This window comes from Fistularia commersonii, chromosome 1 (genome assembly GCF_037954325.1).
Source record: "Fistularia commersonii isolate RoL2024-O1a breed Wild chromosome 1, RoL_Fcom_v1.0, whole genome shotgun sequence".
Classification (NCBI taxonomy): Eukaryota; Metazoa; Chordata; class Actinopteri; order Syngnathiformes; family Fistulariidae; genus Fistularia; species Fistularia commersonii.
The window spans coordinates 13037351-13055700 of NC_141284.1; the positions used below are offsets into that span (position 1 = coordinate 13037351).

Consider the following 18350-nt stretch of genomic DNA (forward strand, 5'->3'; position numbering starts at 1 on the left):
GTCATCTGATGCTGCAGCTGATCCTGTCGGATGCAGTCAGCTGTAATGCATTGACATGTCCAGTGCAATCTTTTCAACATGTCGGATTTGTAAAGGGCACTACGTTCTCTGAGACTTTTTTACAAATTTCATTTCAATAAATGCCACTTTTTTTCCTTTGGGCGTCATAAAAGTTCGATGTAAATGCTTTACACGGGCTTTACAGCCCAGTCATGTCCACATCCATCCTTACCTAAATTTAGAGAAGACTGAACATCACAAAGCATGACTGGAATTTAGGCCCTTTGCTGCGAGTTGTTTCAGGGATTACCATTAACAAATACTGCGGAAATCACATGTGAGCATACCCTCATGTGACTTCCTATTGCTTCTGTGAGCGTTAAATTTTTCAGTGCCATTTCAATTCAGTAAGCTATAGTGCTTGGTTAATTTCCTCTGCTTGGTTTTACTGCGCACAAAGCACAACGGCAGAAACACTCAGTGAGAAGAATGGAACAAAAAGGTTTCAGGGAAAAAAAAATGAAAGAACAAGAATCCCCTCAACTTTCCGTTATCTGAGCCCACCTGCATTGTTTTATACAGTGTTGGTTTTTGTGAAGCATGGGGTCATTGTTGTAGACAGACATGGAGTACAGAAACAGCTCTCACTGATTGAAACCATTCACCCTGCATCTGTGGTGTATCGCATCTGCACAATACATTTAGCAGAACACCTTCCTTTCAGCTACTCTCCAAGAAGCCTTAACTATGTCACCACATTAATTCCTGATAAATTCACATCTTTTCAGAATGAGTCAGCCAAACAATTGCGGTGCATTTGAACTTGTAATCTTCTTGTAACCATTTTGAATGATTAATCACCTCAGTGTTTTTAGATGACTACACAAACACAGACAGTGTCGAGGTACAGACCATGTACCATGAGAATATTAGGTTTCCCTTTTCTGTAGTAACTCATATTGCATGGGACATTATCGCTCCATAAGACCAGACAATTTTCAAAGGTTGTGTAACTAAGCTGATTATATATTGTAGAAGTGGGAACTTAACTGGAATAGCTGAGATTTGCTTTGATGTTTTGGCGAGGCAGACCACATTGATTCAATCCACCTGCCACCAGCACTTGAGCAGATTCTGCCAAAGCTTCAGAACCACCTGTGTTTTCTTTTACCCTGCATTGTAACAGCTCAGCTCTTATTCAAGGCTTGATGTATCCCTGTGAAATTTCTCCTCCTCAACTTGGATTTAATGTGACATAAATCTCATTTCACCCGACAGGATTATCCCTAGCAATTGCTGTCTATTTCAGCATTATTTGGTTCAAATAAGCCGTTACATCCACAAAAGAAAATAAATAATTGGTAATGTTGGTATTGTTCTTTAATGTATTGTATTCACTGAAATCATAAAAATGTATTGTTCCAGCCAAGGCACCGAAAAAACTTGAATCCCAGCCAAATGGCATCCTTGCTTGGAAGAGAGGAGCTATAGATCAAACTATCATCATCACACATAATGTTCCTTCTTGGCAGGATTTCTCTTGATTATTTATTTCCTTGTTCTTCCTGTCAGTCTCTCCCAAGTGTGTCCACAATGGGAAGGAGTTCTCAGAGGGTGAAGTTTACCGCATGGACTCCTGCTGGCTGTGTCAGTGTCGGGGAGGAATCTCCTTCTGCTCCAAGGCAGAGTGTGCTGAGCTAGACTGTGAAAACTTCTACATTCCAGAGGGCGAGTGCTGCCCGGTCTGCATAGGTACAGTTATTAACCTTTGCCCCATTCTGTACCGCTGACACATTTGTTTAAATCAAAATTATTCACTGACGCAACAGCAATTCAGTTTATTTTGAGAAATAGTATGCTGTTAAAGATACCTGAGAAGTAAAAGGCTGGTAATGTGGCATAGATAAGGAGACTAAAATGGCCTCAGTGTTGACAACCCAAACAGGCTTTTTATTTACAAATCCAAAAATCCTGGCGTAAGCATATTCTTATAGTCATTTGGCAACATTGGGCAGTCAGAAGTTTGAATTCACCAAGCAACCATTCTGATTTTATTTGTTGATCTCATGGCTGACTCTGGATATTCCTATTTTTGTACACCATTGTTTAAATACAGGCTGGCAAACTTGGTTTTGGAGCCGGCTATGCTCTACCAGCAAAAATAAAGCCATAACATACAACATGTGGCTTTATATACAACTTTCATATTTTTAACATACCTGGTATTTTTAAGACTCGCTATAAGACTAGCATGGAATTCGATCCATTGGGGAACTTAACACCATAAAATCCCTTTTCTTCCATTTAAAGGGAACTCCATTGCTTTGAGGTCATAGCCAGGAAAAAAGTCCTGAGATATGTACTTGGGATGTTTAAAAATGGCGTTGCAGCAACATATGGTAACCACATTAAGGTCTGCCACAGCCAATGGATGGAGCCGATCGCCAATTTTAGCTGCTCTCCGCATGGCATCCATAGCACGGGTGTATGAGGGTGAGGAAAGAGTCCATTGTTATGTCAGTGCTGTAGGTACACACCTGGACTGTACAGGCATTTAGATGCAAAGGAATGCTTTCATCTCTCTCCTGATGCATAGCTGTTCTTACTTACCACATAACTCACTTGGGAGAGTCTCAGCTGTCTTCGTAATCTACATTATTAAACAGTTTATAAAATTGCAGGGTAGTTATTGGGCAGTGCACCGCTGAATTTGTTTGAACCAACAATAGATCAGATTTTTACTTTGGTTGAGAAAGATTTCAGTTGCAGTGTGGTGATATATAGGACCTTTCAGCTCACTGTAGTTTTAATGAACAGAAATGAACTTTTCAACATCTAATGTTGGATCCAGTCTCAGCAGAGGCAGGAAGTTGTTGTCTGTGAAAGGTCTCCAATAAACTGGCCGCACACGGCCCGCACAACACTGGACGTCTGATTATAACCAGCAGATGAACACAGTGGAGTTTCGCCCAAGCTGGTGGAAGTGACAGTGAAAATGAGTGAATATTGGATTACATTTGTCAAGTCCCCTGAAGTATCACTCAAAATAAAATGTAATTTTGCATTTTAAACGTTGGTACAAAAAGCCTTATCAAAATCAACTGAAAACTACTTTTAAAATAACAAAAAGGAATATCACAAAAACACATGGTGTTCACATCACAGTAATATGCCTCTGGAGGTTCTCAGCAATCCAGGTCATGATTAATCCCCTGTCTTCCCTTGAAGACATTTCACCTCTCATCTGAGAGGCTTCTTCAGTTCTGAGCTGAATTTCATGTCCAGTGGCCACAAAAAGAATGTAACAAAAAGAATGTCACAATACTTGCAAACAATGTGATTTACCAAGATCCTCAATTAAAAAAGCAATCTGTTTCGAATTCACTCCATGTCATTGAGAGATGGGTTTAGGTAATCAAGAAAACAAGTGCAAGTATTCAGTGACAGTTTTGCTTTTGTACAGTTTGGGATTTATAGAGTATGGATTGAAAGCCAAATGACCCCAAGCATGAGTGCAATCTAAGTCAATGCATTTGTAAGTGTTGGTAGGCCAAAATTTCTGGAATTAGCAACAACAATTAAAGAGAACAAACACAAATATATTATAGATACTTGAAGCTATGTCAGAGAATATAACTACAAAGATTGCAAGAACAGAAAATAAAAAGACAAAAAATAATAAGCAATAAACAATACTACGCACTACAATAAAAGATAAGGTACCCTTTTGTAGAACAATGACAAATGAAAAGAAGTCATTTTCACAAATCACCTGTTATGGAGTTTGTCTTTGGGTGTAATTCATGTCTAAGAAATGAATTCATCCAACCCTAACCCTATCCGTCCCATTTTTACTTAGCTACGTGACTCAATTCTAGGGAAAGCAAATATTTTTTTATTTATCAGTAGTGATAAATGTACTATGTAGCCAAATGTAGCCAAATAAGGCTATTAGCCAGAATTGATCATCGATAATGAATATATTATGTCCCTTCATGGCAGTTTAAAATTGATTGCTTCAAGTCCACATAACAGCAGGCCTCACCCATGAAATGTATACAACTTCTGTTTCACACTGATACACAAGGAAAATGATGCATAAACATACATAAATCTGTTAACTGTAAAAGTATGAAAAAGTTTCCCTGATGTCATGGCCTATACATCACTTTATGCTTGGCAGAAATACCTCCCGGGTTGGCTCTAAAACAAGCTCAAAGAGTCTGTCTTTGCTTTTTCAGTCAAAATTATGGCATCACACTCTGACCCTTTTGTTTGACCTTTATAGTCACAACTGAAACTCTGCCATTAACCCTTCCGCACTGGATGGGTTAATGGCTTCAGCCAAGCAGAGACGGCATTTTTCAAAATGACAGATTTCTCTCAAAGTGAAACATCTTATTTCAAGTAACATATATTGCAAAACCAGGAAGCTAATCAGTCTAAACTAGAAAGCATTCACAGAAAGCTGTCACGGGGCTATTTTTTCTTGCGAGATGTGAGATGCTTCACTTTCTCACTCACTCACTTTGTGTCTTCTCGTTTCATGTCAGATGTAGAGTTGCTATCAATGGACAGCACCAAGGCCAGTTGTTGGGTTAATAATAAGCTGCGGGCCCATGAGGAGCAGTGGAAAGAGGATGACTGCACCTTCTGCCAGTGTGTGGATGGCGAGCCACACTGCACTGCCATGGCCTGCAAACAAAGCTGCCAGAACCCTGTTAAGATTCTTGGAGAGTGCTGCCCTTTTTGCGAAGGTGGGACTTGTATTAAGTCAAACCTTTACTTTCTATCTGCTTCATGGCTAGTGTTTATTTAAGCTACATATTCCCATACCACATGCAGGAGGCTCTTGTGGCCATGCAGCTTTGCTGCAGAGGCCATGTGGACATGGGCTCATTAGAGAGGAGGCCAAAGAGCTTTCTTCAAGCTGCAGGGCTCTTTGTGTTCCTTTATTACTGTTGCCCGCCAAAATGAGACCCACCTGTGTGTGTGAAGCTGCAGAGTACTTTTTAAGCCAGGAGGCAGCATAATTGGAGTGGATCCTGTGAGTGGAATTTGTTGTAGCTCGTTGAGCTGCTCCTCCCAACGAATGTGGCAAGAGATGTTTGGGGGGGCGTAGCGATCGTGGGTGTATGTTCCTAACTATTCTCAGTAATGGGGCCTAACAGTTTAGTTGATCTCTGACTTTGAGGGCTTCTGGTGTTATCTGATCTTGATTTCACCGTCACTGACACTATTGTGTTTACTAAAATGGCAGACTGTGCCTTTTGCACACATTCAACTTATTAATGAGAGACAGCTTGACACAGAATCGCACAATACCTCCTTTAAGGGGACCCACCCACGTGTAATGCTCTATATTTATCTGTAATTACTGTTTACTGCAAAATAAGAGCAACAAGGGTAGGTAGCTATTACAATTGGCACAAGAAGTATTGGATTAGCTATTAAGCCCAAAAGGAAAGTAGCACATGCAAATAAACTGTATTAAGGCACCTTTTTCTCATTTGTTTCATCCATGAATTCTGTGCTGTCAAATAAACTTTCAACCCCTCTTCATCCCGATTCTTGTCCAGAACCTTCTTATGAAACTGTTAGCCCCATGCTGTGTCCCCCGCTGGAAAACTGCTCCCTTTCAGGGAGTGACTGCCCTTATGGTTTCCATCAGGACAAAAATGGATGTTTGCTATGCCAGTGTCTCAACAGTGAGTTTATTTCCATATTTTTATCTCCTTCTTAATAATTATGATATCAGGTTTTGACCAGGAGATGCTAAAAGAAATTAGTGACAATATATATTACTTTAACTACGATAGCCATGACCTACCTTTGTGCTTGTTCCTGCTGAAATTGGGTGAAGGTTTCTTTCGAAAGAAGTGCAACACAGCTTCATATTCATCATCATATTATTTAGCGCTCTTGTGTCCATGGCTACGGTTTTTGCAAGATTCTCTGTCACAGGAATGTTCCAGTGCAGCCCCTTAGTAACTCATGCCTTTGCCTGTGATGGATGTCTATGCCAATGATCAGATGACCTCTCTCTCAACTCTTAGATGACTCCTGTCTTGACCTGCGAAAATATTGTTCCCTGCAATGCCCAATGGGGTATGAGAAGGATGACTTTGGCTGTGAGGTGTGTGAGTGCAGCATCCCCATGCCCAAGTGCCGACCTTTGACCTGCTCTAAGACCTGCCCCTATGGATATGTGTAAGTACACCTAATGACACACTGAGCTTCTCATCTCCAAAGACGAGCACTGCCTGTTCTTCATCTTTTTTGTTTTTGCTCATTCTAAAGACCTTTACATCTGTGTTTCAATAATAAACCTCTCTAGTTCTTCTGGTAGTTTACGTTAACGGTGCTGGTTCAGTATTGATTACAAATTCCTCACTCTGTGTGCATGCATGTCTGTGTGTGATGTCCACCCTTGCCCTCCAGAACTCCTGAACTTCTTCTCTTCCTGATTCCATCTAATCCAATCCAACACCTAGACTCCCTCTCATTTTACAATCCCAAATAATCAACATAATTAGAGATGCTGCAAGATGAAAAAATTAACTTTTGGAAATGTATGGAGGAGGGGAAGAGGAGAGGCGAGAGGATGAAGGGAGGGGGCTTCTCAAGAGGAGATGAGATGTAAATCTTGGATGCAGCTCTCATCCACCCCTGTTATGTCAAACCCTCAATGTTCGAAATCTTTATAGAGCCTTCCAGTCATTTGGACCTCCATCTAGGCCTTTCTTATTAGAAGGGATTCCTGATATTACAACAAATAAGCAAAAGGTTCAAGAGTTCTCTCAGTTTATAGCAGTTGTATTGATGCCATATGTAGCTCGGAAGGCACTTGGGTTCTCGGAGTGATCAATTGAGTCGACTTAACTGCATCGGCTATCCATTCCCTTTAAACAATGTCCTGCTTAAGGACAGTCTCTTTGGGCGTGCTTTACAGATTGATGCAAAACCTCCCAACTATTGGTCTGTGTTTCATCCTTATTAGCTTAAAATTATTACTGTGACCAATCATGAAAGGCATTCCTTTGCCCATCAGTGTTTTAACACAATGGAAATTGTGATGAGCCAGCAATCCTATGGATGGGGCCCCTGGTGCCTCCCCAAGCCCCTCTATCCCCCTGGAGCCCAAAACACTGCTCGGCATTCCACACACCATCTTTAAACAAAGCCTTACTCCAAGATTGCAGTCTGTGACTGTATTTGTCCAGTGCGACATTGGCCAAGCCCTCTCTATGTTGTTTCAATAGCTGTTATCGCTGGTTCAGCATAGATCGGGCCCTCTGCTTGCTGAACCTGACATGATGTGTCTTATTTATTAGACAGTACTAGGTTTTGAGGGTTCTTCTGTTTATGCTGCCCTTGCACAGGATGATTAGCAGAGTTATTATTGGGAACTAGAGGGCCCAGTGATACAGGAAATTGGCATTATCACTTACCTGAAAGGGAGAATGGGATGCTTGCCAGAAGATGAGTTGAGCTGTTGAGTTTTACAAATCATTTTTAGACCTCCTGTGCATGCTCCTTTTTTAAATGGATGGTGCTTTTCTTACATTGATTCTAATCAGTGGAGTAAAGTCATGGTTCAATTTACATATCATACCAGCTGACAACTGACCAGGAGGACCATTATTCCCAATCTTTTCCAGTTAATATGGCCATATTAGCTCCTACCTGACTGCTGCCTCTCAGTCTGCCTAAGGGATTTGGAGCAATAAGGATGTAACAAGGTAAATTGAAAGCATCTGAATTGGCTTTAGAATGCTCCTTGGGTTGTTATGATGTGCAAACCGCAGGGATCTTACATGTGGGCCTTTTATTTAGCTTTCTTCAAAGGCACCTAATATAGAGAAGGTAAAGCAAGTCCAGATGCTTTTGTTTTTTACCAGACTTCAGCATCTGGTGTTCCCCGTGCCCAAACACACCCTCACAGATCTTTGTTCATATTGGTGATGCCGTCGATTTGAAACAATTTTGAACTGTGCGAGCTACAAAGGAGCAACTTTTTTAAAGCATGATCATGTTTTTCACTCTGTAGGAGGAACAAGCATGGCTGCGAGATGTGCCGCTGTGTCAAATGCCCCCCCTCCACCTGTGACAAACACTGCAGTGATGGCTACAGACAGAACAGGAAGGGCTGTTCTATCTGCATGTGTAAAGGTAAGTCACAATCTAGCATCAGATATGGGAGGTCTTCTTACGCTATCAAATGATGCTATGATTCTTGTATTGAAAGTCAGTCATTGTCCTGTTTAGAAATGCGATTACTTTTTCTCCGATTTTGATGTTTTTAGGATTATATATACCGTAAATTCCTGACTACAGAGCACACGTGTATTCAGGCTCCAGCTACTAATTTTGAAAAGAAAAAAGAAATTGTACTTAAATAAGCCGCACTTGTCTATGAGCCGCAGGTGTCCCTGTTGAAACACGAGATATTACCGCAGCAAGATGTTAGAGGAAAGATTTTTTGAAAACTTTTAATTAAATAAATGATGATGACATCTGCTACTACCGGTACATAATGCAAACGCTTTTTTTTTTTTTTTTCAGAATAGGTGCTGAACGTATAGTCGCATAATTGTAAAAGCCGCAGTTCTCAAAGCGTGTGAAAGAAGTAGCGGCTGACATGTCAGAATTTACGGTATATTTAAAAATATACTACAATCAATTGGCTTGTCTAGGAGAGTCTGATTACTCTTGGCCTGTCCCGGTGCTCAAAATCCAAAATCGCCCCAACAATGTGTTTGCTAGTTCCTTGTCCAGTTTGTCCAGTATCAAACACACATAAAACTCACATCAATTTCTTATTTTATAACTGGGGCAAACCATATAAATGTTTGGGGATGGAATCAGATAAGCTGCCCATGTTTGCAAAGAGTTTTTTTTGCCGCAAATATTCAGTTTTGATTTCCTGTGACCTTTGGCTTGTCTGCTGTGGAGGCATGTTGGCGTCTTTTGGTTTGTGTTTCCAGAAGCTGTGTTCATAAGACTATTTAGATTTCTTCAATGCCCAGGGTTAAAGCTCAAAGCCATATTTATGGTCTGTGGCATTTTTTGTGTAGTGTTTATTTTTGCTCGTGTCGACTTTTTTACATTTTTTTCCCAGATATTCTAGGGTTAGACTGGCTCCTCATCCGCTCAAACAAGAAAACTCACAGTTCAAAACATTCTGCAAATAAACTGCTGTTTACCTGACTTTGAAATTCCTGGAAGTATCACGCTGTGGGCTGTTAAAATATTTAGCTTCAGGAATCTGTTTTAGGAAATGTGTGTGTGCATGTGCATGTGCATGTGCATGTGCATGTGTAAAATTATAGAGCTGAACTATCTTCACTCCCACCTGAGCTGAAGCTGATTCTATGATCTCAGTGGATACTTTTCAATCTTTAAGAAATATTTTTTCAGGTAACAACATTCCTTGGCAGTGCTTGATGTGCTATTCTATGATTTGCTTGCATGTCCAGCTTTAACCCTAGAACACTAACATTAAAATAAGTAACACCATCACTAAGGATGGGTATATTTTACCCAATATAGTATCCTGGATAAAAAAAAATATTTCACCAATTTATAGATGGGCTGATGGGAGGGGGGAAACAAACATACAATTAATGACATCAGTGACCAGCCTGAAGCTACCCAAGGACCCATAAAACTCAGACAATGGCAACACAATAAAAATCACATGACAAGAATTGTGTGGGTTAAAATCACCCAACGTCAGTGTTCTAGGGTTGAATATAAATCAGAATGTAAATGACAAATAATTAAGCAAAGATGGAAATGTTTTGAGTTTACGGACAAATAAGCTCCCCTTACATTTGCAAGTAATGGATTAAACACATTTGCCTCTGTTACAGGCAAATATTACAATCTCAATGACAGCAGTAGTTTTTATTTACTGTTTGTTTTCACAAAATGTTGGCTGATGGTATTTTTCTTTTCCTCACCCACCTTGGTGATTTCTGTGTCATGCTTGCATCACTAGAGAACCGCCATGTTCCAAGCACTACCATCCCAATCCCGATGCCCAGCTACTGCTTTACCTCAAACGGGTATCGATATGAGGAGGGCGACAGCTGGCATGACGGTTGCCGTGACTGCTACTGCCACTCAGGACGGGAGATGTGTGTGCTCATATCCTGTACCGTACCCACCTGTTCACATCCTATCGTGAGGCCTGACCAGTGTTGTCCCACCTGCGAAGGTAGGCCTTTGTCTGTTGTTATTTTATATCATACTTTATATCATATCCAAGGGTAGTTGCAAATTTGGTAGTTGTAAATTAATTGCAATTTGCAAAATGTTTCTTAGCTTTTGCAGGCCATATAGCCGTGGTCCAAGTCTTTGATGCCAAAGCCTGTGTTTTGTGTGTCATAGATATTGTTAAATAGTAATGATTAAACTTGTAGTCAACAGAAGGAAAACTATTGTTTTTCAAGCTGCTGTAATGGTCTTCCAACCCAAATTTGTAGCCGCAAAATAGAAATGATTTAGATCCAGTTGGTGTTTTTGATCTAGTGATCAGGACCAATTTTCCTTGCCAATATATTTGAGAAAGGAAGATTATGTCATATTATTTGGTCAAAAGGGGCTGGAAAAACAAAGCGTGTTTGAAAATGGAAAATAGAAATCGGGAAACATATACAACTCTTCTTTAAGGAGAGAAAGTGCCATTTTTGGTTTTGATCGTTTTACGGGATATTTCTGTGCTAATAGTTTGAAAGAGACAATCATTGATTTTTGAAAATAATCTTAATCACTGTGCACTGTACAAACTACATTGATAAATCAGTGCTCCCTCTAGACACCACCACTGCACATGCAACAGCCTACGAGATGTCACATTTTTGAAAGACAAGAATTTAGTTGTCATTTGATATAATTCACTTGGTAAAATGTTTAATTTTTTCAAACATACCAAAATGTCTGGATTATTAGCCGCTACTTTTTTCACATGCTTTGAGCACTGCGGCTTAAACAATGATGCAGCTAATTCATGGATTTTTAGGAACTAAAAAGCTTCATGCTGACAAATATTTAGCCTCATCACATCAGGCCAACAAAATTACACATAGACACTGACATAGACACGCACATGTGGTTTACAGAGGTGGCATTGAGACCAACAACGAAAGCAAAATTAAGGCACTGTGTGACAGTTGAATTCTGAGGCTGTTTATCAATTCTGACACTGAAGAAGATAACTTTAGTAGTTTTAGTGTACAGGGTAAAGAAGAAGATTATCTTTTAATGGTTTTAACCAAACATGTTACAGGCAACGTTTGGGGGAAAAGCATTTATGCAATCATTTGTCCTTTATTAATCCCGATGGGGAAAATCATTCTCTGCAATTAACCCACCATGGATGGACCATGAGCAGGAGGCTTCTGTCCATCAGAGTCAGAGGAGCAGTCAGGGGTTCAGTATGTTGCTCAACAACACTTCAAAACACTAAGAAGGCCAGGAATCAAACCAGGAATGTTTAGTTCCAAAGTCGATTGCCCTACCTCCTGCGCCACACAGCTCCCATACATATTTACTCAAATTTAATTAAAAGTTAAAAAACCTTTTCTGTGTTTTCTTTCTGTGCAAATATCTCATGTTACGAATCAACACTAGCGGCCTATAGACAATTGCGGCCTATATATATAGATGTCTTTTCTTTTCTTTTCTTTTCTTTTCTTTTCTTTTCTTTTCTTTTCTTTTCTTTTCTTTTCTTTTCTTTTCTTTTCTTTTCGAATAGTGAGTGCGGCTTATATTCAGCTGCGCTCAGTAGACCGAAAAGTACGGTATTATACATCTTGCAGGACAGAGAGCAGCTCCTCTGTACCTGTGGAATTTAACTAGGATCATTTACAAGCACAAAAGTAATTTTTAAAAAGTGGAAAAGACAGGTGGGACACCGCCCTACACAAGGTCTCTTTTCTAATGAATCAAAGTCTTTCATGCAATGTTATTTCAGAATCTCATGATTCTTGCCTCTTGTTTCACATAATGGAGTAGCCTTTTATTTTCATGGACTGAATCCATGTCTGTTTGATATTGAAAACAGACCTGAGCGTGAACATTAAACACATTGCAAAAAAACAAACATCTGTTTATTTATTTGCTATTTAATTTTCTTCCTCCTCCTCTGTAGATGAGTCAGGCAGCGGTCAGCCAGAGGGGATGGACATGGTGGTGTGCAGAGCACCCAGTGGGGAATTCTATGTGGAGGGAGAGACTTGGAACCTGGATGAGTGCACACAATGCACCTGCAGGAAAGGACGTGTTCTGTGTGACACTGAAGTTTGTCCCCCGGCTCTCTGTCAGACCCCTATTAAGAAGAAAGACACCTGTTGCCATGAATGTCCTGGTGAGTTTGTATACAAAAAAATAAATAAAGCAGAGATCAATTTAAAAAGGTGTCAGGCTGGAGTTGGTAGTGTATTCTAGAAGAGTGACGATCATGTGGTCTTATCTATGTCAGGTTAACTTTTCTGTCAGACATACGGGTTACTGGTAAAGAGATTAGCCAGGACTGGTTGGGTTTACATGGTGATCCTTCAGACAAGCCACAGCACGTTAACAGCCTTCACACAGCAGCCAACCCTGGGGGTTCGTCCATCTCTCTTAAACTATATAACTAGTCTGCCTTATTCCTCTGCATATGGGAAAGCACTGAATTTATAGCTTTATAAGAAAAACCATCATGTGTAGTTTATTTGCATCTACAACCAAACATTTGTGGTGTCTCATACAACTTGGAAGCGTATTGCAAGCACTCTCAAGCATGTGGCACACAAATCAGCAATGCATGACTGCGCCTGTGAGCGGCTCCTTGAGAATGCTGGCCTGCCTTATCACTGCATCTCTCTTCACAAAAGCAGCCTGTCAGAGGCCATCCTTTGATATATGTACGGGCCTGGTCACCAGGAATGTCGGAATAATGCATTTCTCACAAACAGGCCCTCTAATGTATATGTACAGTGGGGCAGTGCACCGTGTACTGGCTAACGAACACTAATATTAATGGTCAGTAGAACTGCGGTTCTCAAGCCTCCTGGAGTCTGAAGAGTCTAAGACAAGGGCCGGGATCCAACTACTGTCGGCTGTCTGGAAGCTCTGTTGTTTGCATTTAACATGTGTCAAACTGACGTAAATTTACAATAGGTGTTAGTACTATAATGTCCTTTTCACCATATTATCGTTATAGGTTTGGATATGGGGAGAGACATGAATTAATCAGAATAGTCTTATATTTAAAAGTAAAAGACATAGTCATGTAAAATGTACATGAGTAATGCAATTGTCCGCTAATTATATGTATTGCTTTGCTGATAAGGTGAAACTGATTATTTTACCTTTGTTGTACTTTTAACTCTTTTTCACCACAGAGGAGACTCTGAACCCACTGCTGCCGGTGAACAACAGCCAGCAGGAGTACTGCATAACAAGCATTGGAGATGTGGTACTGGCCGGGGACTCGTGGAAGGCCAATGCCTGCACCAGCTGCACCTGCAACAACGGCACTATTCAGTGTTTCTCTCAGCGGTGCCCAGCTGCCAACTGCAGGGTGCCTGTCTTACGCAAGGGCCAGTGCTGCCCACACTGTCTCGGTGAGCCTCTGGAAGAAAAGGAAAACTGTTTTCATAAGCATATGTGCAAGGTTTTTGTACGTACAAGTATTTTCTTGCACTAAAATCTAAGTTTATACATACTAAATGCACTTGATTTAACACTTGTACATAGAGAAAATGTCATAGTTCTGCCCTGAATTTTATAATGCAGGGTTCCACTGAAACAAGGCATAGCCTGTTGATGGGAAAGTTTTAATACATTATTTCACATGCCAAAAAGAGGGACGGAATGTTGGTTTCCAGACCAAGTGTGTGTATGTGTTTGTTCATTAAACCCAGTCATTCTGGCGCTACATATGCAAACACAATCACTCGCAACAACATTCCATGTGACACACGCACACACATGCACACAGTCCACTCAGAGCAGAAACATTCCTCGGGCATCCGCACATTCACACGTGTTTCCTGTCCCTGGCTGAATGGGCCCGCAAAACTCTCTCTGTGGAGGCACAGGAAGGCAAAGCTCAATGTCAGCTTTTCCTATAGAGGAAAACCTCGGCATAGGATCCCATTGTCCACCCTGATATGTAGCCCTTTCACCCTTTGTTTTTGTTGTTTGGCACATGGAAAACCAAGCGTTTACGTAAAGCCTCTACAAAGCAGATCAGTGGAAGTTAAGAGAACAGTTCTTATAAACAGTAGTTACTAATTGAAGCCGGGGGGGAAGTAAGCCTTTTTTCCCATCAAGCATGTTTTGCAGGATTTTACCAGTTGCATATGAATTGATATTATTCCTGTCTGAACAGAAATGACAACTTTGCTGCCAGTCATCTTGTCCACACATCCTGCCAAAAAGACGGTCGCAACTACACTGGAGCATACTGCGTGGATCACCACTGTCACTGTGCCCCCCATCATCGCTTACACTGGTAACAAGATAAGCCGCACGTTATTAGATGCAACCTGATCTTTTTTTTCATGATCTCCCCATTCCATTAAAGTCAATTTCATCTCAATTAATTGGTATCTTTCTCTCAAACCTACATTCTACTGGATGTAATTCAAACTTAAAAAATAGCTTCCTCTTAACTTCAACCACAGGCGTTAATTTGTAGTTTGAAAAATGCATGTCTTTGGCTATATTAGTAAGTTTATATTGTGCACTCGATAAACCTTTAACCTCTTCGATCTCTATTGAAAAGAAAATTTCACGTTTCTTATACTGTGAGCAGTACACATGGCGGGAGGAATCATTTTCATGCATGAGAAGTGGCCGACCCTTTACAATATACAACATATTTATTTTCAAGAAGTCATTAGCAAGGACATAGTTTGGAGGGAAAATGGGAGATGCACAAATCACAATATTTTCTTAAGTGTTGTGATGTTACACCTCCCAGATTCAAGCTCAAAGACATCCACTTGGGGAAAGATTAAATCACTCACTGCCTGCTTTAAATTCAATGTGATGGATTATGGGCACAACATGAACATCTACTGAAAATGATAGAAGTTTGTCGACACAAAAATGAATAACCACTTAGCTGACAGGTAATTTTAATATGGTTTAATATGGCCAGTAAGTAGTACTGTCAGAATTACTACAGGAACAGTACTTTTGCTAACTGCAAAATATGACAAACCAATAAATGTCATGTGAAAATATTCTAAAAACGGGCTTACCCTTTTATTATCATAGAGCTAGCCATTAAAATCATGACTTGGGTTGCCTTGTTGAAAAGATTTAGTGTCTATCACACTAATCTAGAGCCAGGTGAATATTAAGTTGTTGTTTTTTTTTTTAAGTGATAAAGCTCCTGTGCTATACCATACACTTCTTTGTCTGATGTCTCTGTCCAACAGACGAGCCAGGGTTAGGTAAGAACTACCCCAGCCAAACAGAGATGGCCCTCATCTACCAATCAGCCGCTTGGATCCTGGCAGGTCTCCTCCTGGCCATCGTCATCTTCCTCATCGTGGCATTGCTCATCAACAAGAAGAAGAAGTGGGTGCAGATGTCCTGCTACAGTGCACCTAAGAAGGTAAGGGGGTTACCTCTGCACTAGCTTAAACTGTTGGTAAGTATAATGAGGGATAATTCACATTTTAATGTAATCTGAGTTTTGGAAATTTCTTGCAAATTATTCTTCAGTCACCTCTGTCTGATAGTAGCTACATTTTAGATGATCTTTTCCCAAATTTGCAAAATCACAATGTGAAGATTGATCTTTTCCAAAAAAATAATCTTCAATGCATACTGATATATTGCCCAGCCCTAACATCCATTATGAATCCCTTTTCTTCTCAGACTGTGATTCTGAAGAAGCATGTAAACAAGAACTCGGTGGTAAACAAGAACTCTGTCTACATGGAGCCATCTAAGGAGAACAAATTCCAAAATGTGAAGAACGACTCTGGGATCATTCACTTCTCGCCGGATATGAGTTCTCCCTGTGCAGACAAGATGGCGATTCCGCGGGCCAAGCTGAGCAAGGCCAACCACTGGACGCGCTAAAAATGCCCCACAAACTCAGGATATAAGAGACGCTCAGCCCCTTCCACTCTCTCTTACCGTGGTATCCAAGGTGGCATGGATGCACAAAGCTTGGGTGCTGCCTCATTGCCAAACTTGTATCTTCTCTGAGGACCCTCTATACAGGACAGCACGTGACCTCTGTTTTTACAATCTATTTTTTTTTCCTCTGAGTTTTACCTTGGACAGCAAGTGGAGCAGATGCTTGGACATTCATGAAAGAAAGGACAGATTAAGGACATGGTTGCTCTCTTTTACTGTAGAGGTCACAGCTGCCATACAGGCTCATGTCAGAATCAAGACTTTGTGAACATTGTGATTTTGTGGTCCCATTTTTTGGAAGCTAGAACTGTGTGGCAAGACAGACAACAGCGATCAATAGCTTTAGAATGGATTTGGACTACTTTTAATACTTGTACACGATACCCCCTGCTGGATACCCACCACCTGAATAGCAACAGTGCTTTAAGGATGTGGTGTATACAATCTGCAGGGAGGCAAACAGACCTTAAAATCGAGTCGGATCCATTCGGCTTCAACGCCAAATCAAATCACAAGTCAGCAGGCTTTATAGACTCTTGGATCCAGACCCTTGCTGTAGAATGTGTGATTCCCATCTTAGTTTTTGTATCTTGCTCTGTATTTGTACTACTTGTAGTGTTTTTCTTGGCCACCTTGGGCCCGATTGAAATGTGATAAGGCAAGAGCAAACATTCCCCCATCAGAGGACAACCTTCCTGAATGACAGACTTGTTTCTCCCACTATATCAACCAAATCATTCCATCCTGGAAACTCGGGATACGAAAACACACTTTAAAAGATATGTGAATTCCCTCTGTAAACATGTCCGCAGCACAGTAGCACAGTTCTTCCACCCAGACCCATCTCCGAACATGGCTCTTCCTGAAGTAAATCGGCTCCATCAGTCCTATTTTATCATTTCAAGAGTGGTGTTATTGAAAAGGAGCAAAGTTCATTCAGGAGGAATCTCATATTCTTAAGAGCAGAGAAGACAAAATGATTCCAGAGGGGTCATTTAGACATCTGAGAAATGTCACATGCTATGCCTCACTCAAAAATCTTCACGCACAGCTATCTGCAGCTTTTAAACCCCTTCCTTTTACAGCCTGCATTTTTCAGCATTTTTCTTTTTTGTTTGCCTTTCTGTACATGTTAACCCACTTAAAAAAAGGGTTAGGGTTCCATTGTAAGTTCAGATCTTCAGATGTCTTTGTCATCGTGTATCTGTTCCTGACACTTCTCTCCAGCTCTTCCTGCATCAAGGTCATAGAAGAGCTCGTGACTGTACATTGCATTGGTGTTTTCAAGAGAAGTAGCACTTTTCTTTGGGGGGGGGTTCTTTACAATTTTTTTTTTTTTTAGAAATCCCACTGCAGGATTCTTGGAGGGATAAACACCCTAATCAGGGATTTGATCAGCATATGAAGCACACAGAGATGTTAAACCGCTCAAGTGAACATGCTGTTGCAGCTCTGCACCAATCTGGGGAAGTATGGGAGGCAGAAGAGTTACAAAATCAAATCGGGTCGGGGATCAAAGCTCTGTACCCTATTGCCAATTTCTAAATACAAAGACTATTCTGATGCCAAAATTGGTAGAACTTTTATGTTGAAATGTTTTAGCAACTCAGTAGATTGTGTCCCTATAAATGAGCCTGTGCTTTAAATCAAAGCTTCTCCATTCTTTGTTCTTCTTTTTGTAAAAAAAAAAAGTAGTTTAAATTAGTAGAAGAGTATCTTATTTATTTTTTCACATAGCTTTATTTATTAATACTATAGTGTGCGTTTGTTTTTTTGAAAATGAACTTGGTAGCCAAAGCTGCTGTACATTTTGACCATTTACCATTTCTGTCTGCTATATTCAATATAACCTTATTTATTTCACCATTGCAAACCCTGTAAATGTGTTTCCTAGATGATATACTGTAACATTTACACTTATTTTGAAAAGAAATAAATAAATGAGTCGACTAGAGCACCCCCAGTGATGAAACTTAAATTACCTTGAAAGAACAATCCCCCAAAGTGTGATGGTGGTACGTCACTGGAGGAATTCCAGGTTTGTACACATATGGTTCTGCTCCAAATAGGGATTTGTTTTCTCTTAGTTCCCTTAAATCTGATCATTTTCTTTTGCTCTCTTACCAGTAGTCTGGTCTCAGTAGTACAACCAGATGTGTTTTGTAGTGTTAAACTGTTTGGTTGCAGGGCAGCCT

General features: G+C 40.4%; 1 protein-coding gene across 1 annotated transcript in view; it reads left to right on the forward strand.

Annotated features, from left to right (window-relative positions):
* LOC147237417 (cysteine-rich motor neuron 1 protein) overlaps positions 1-18112 on the forward strand; it is a 37142-nt gene extending 19030 nt beyond the window's left edge. The window contains exons 5-15 of the mRNA XM_086148891.1: positions 1573-1752; positions 4554-4757; positions 5580-5708; positions 6057-6210; positions 8051-8172; positions 10004-10222; positions 12158-12373; positions 13395-13616; positions 14387-14509; positions 15444-15622; positions 15889-18112. Of these exons, the coding sequence (XP_086005017.1) occupies positions 1573-1752; positions 4554-4757; positions 5580-5708; positions 6057-6210; positions 8051-8172; positions 10004-10222; positions 12158-12373; positions 13395-13616; positions 14387-14509; positions 15444-15622; positions 15889-16095 (1955 nt within the window). The 3' untranslated portion in view covers positions 16096-18112. The remainder of the gene's footprint in view (positions 1-1572; positions 1753-4553; positions 4758-5579; positions 5709-6056; positions 6211-8050; positions 8173-10003; positions 10223-12157; positions 12374-13394; positions 13617-14386; positions 14510-15443; positions 15623-15888) is intronic.
* Positions 18113-18350: the final 238 nt, after the last annotated feature.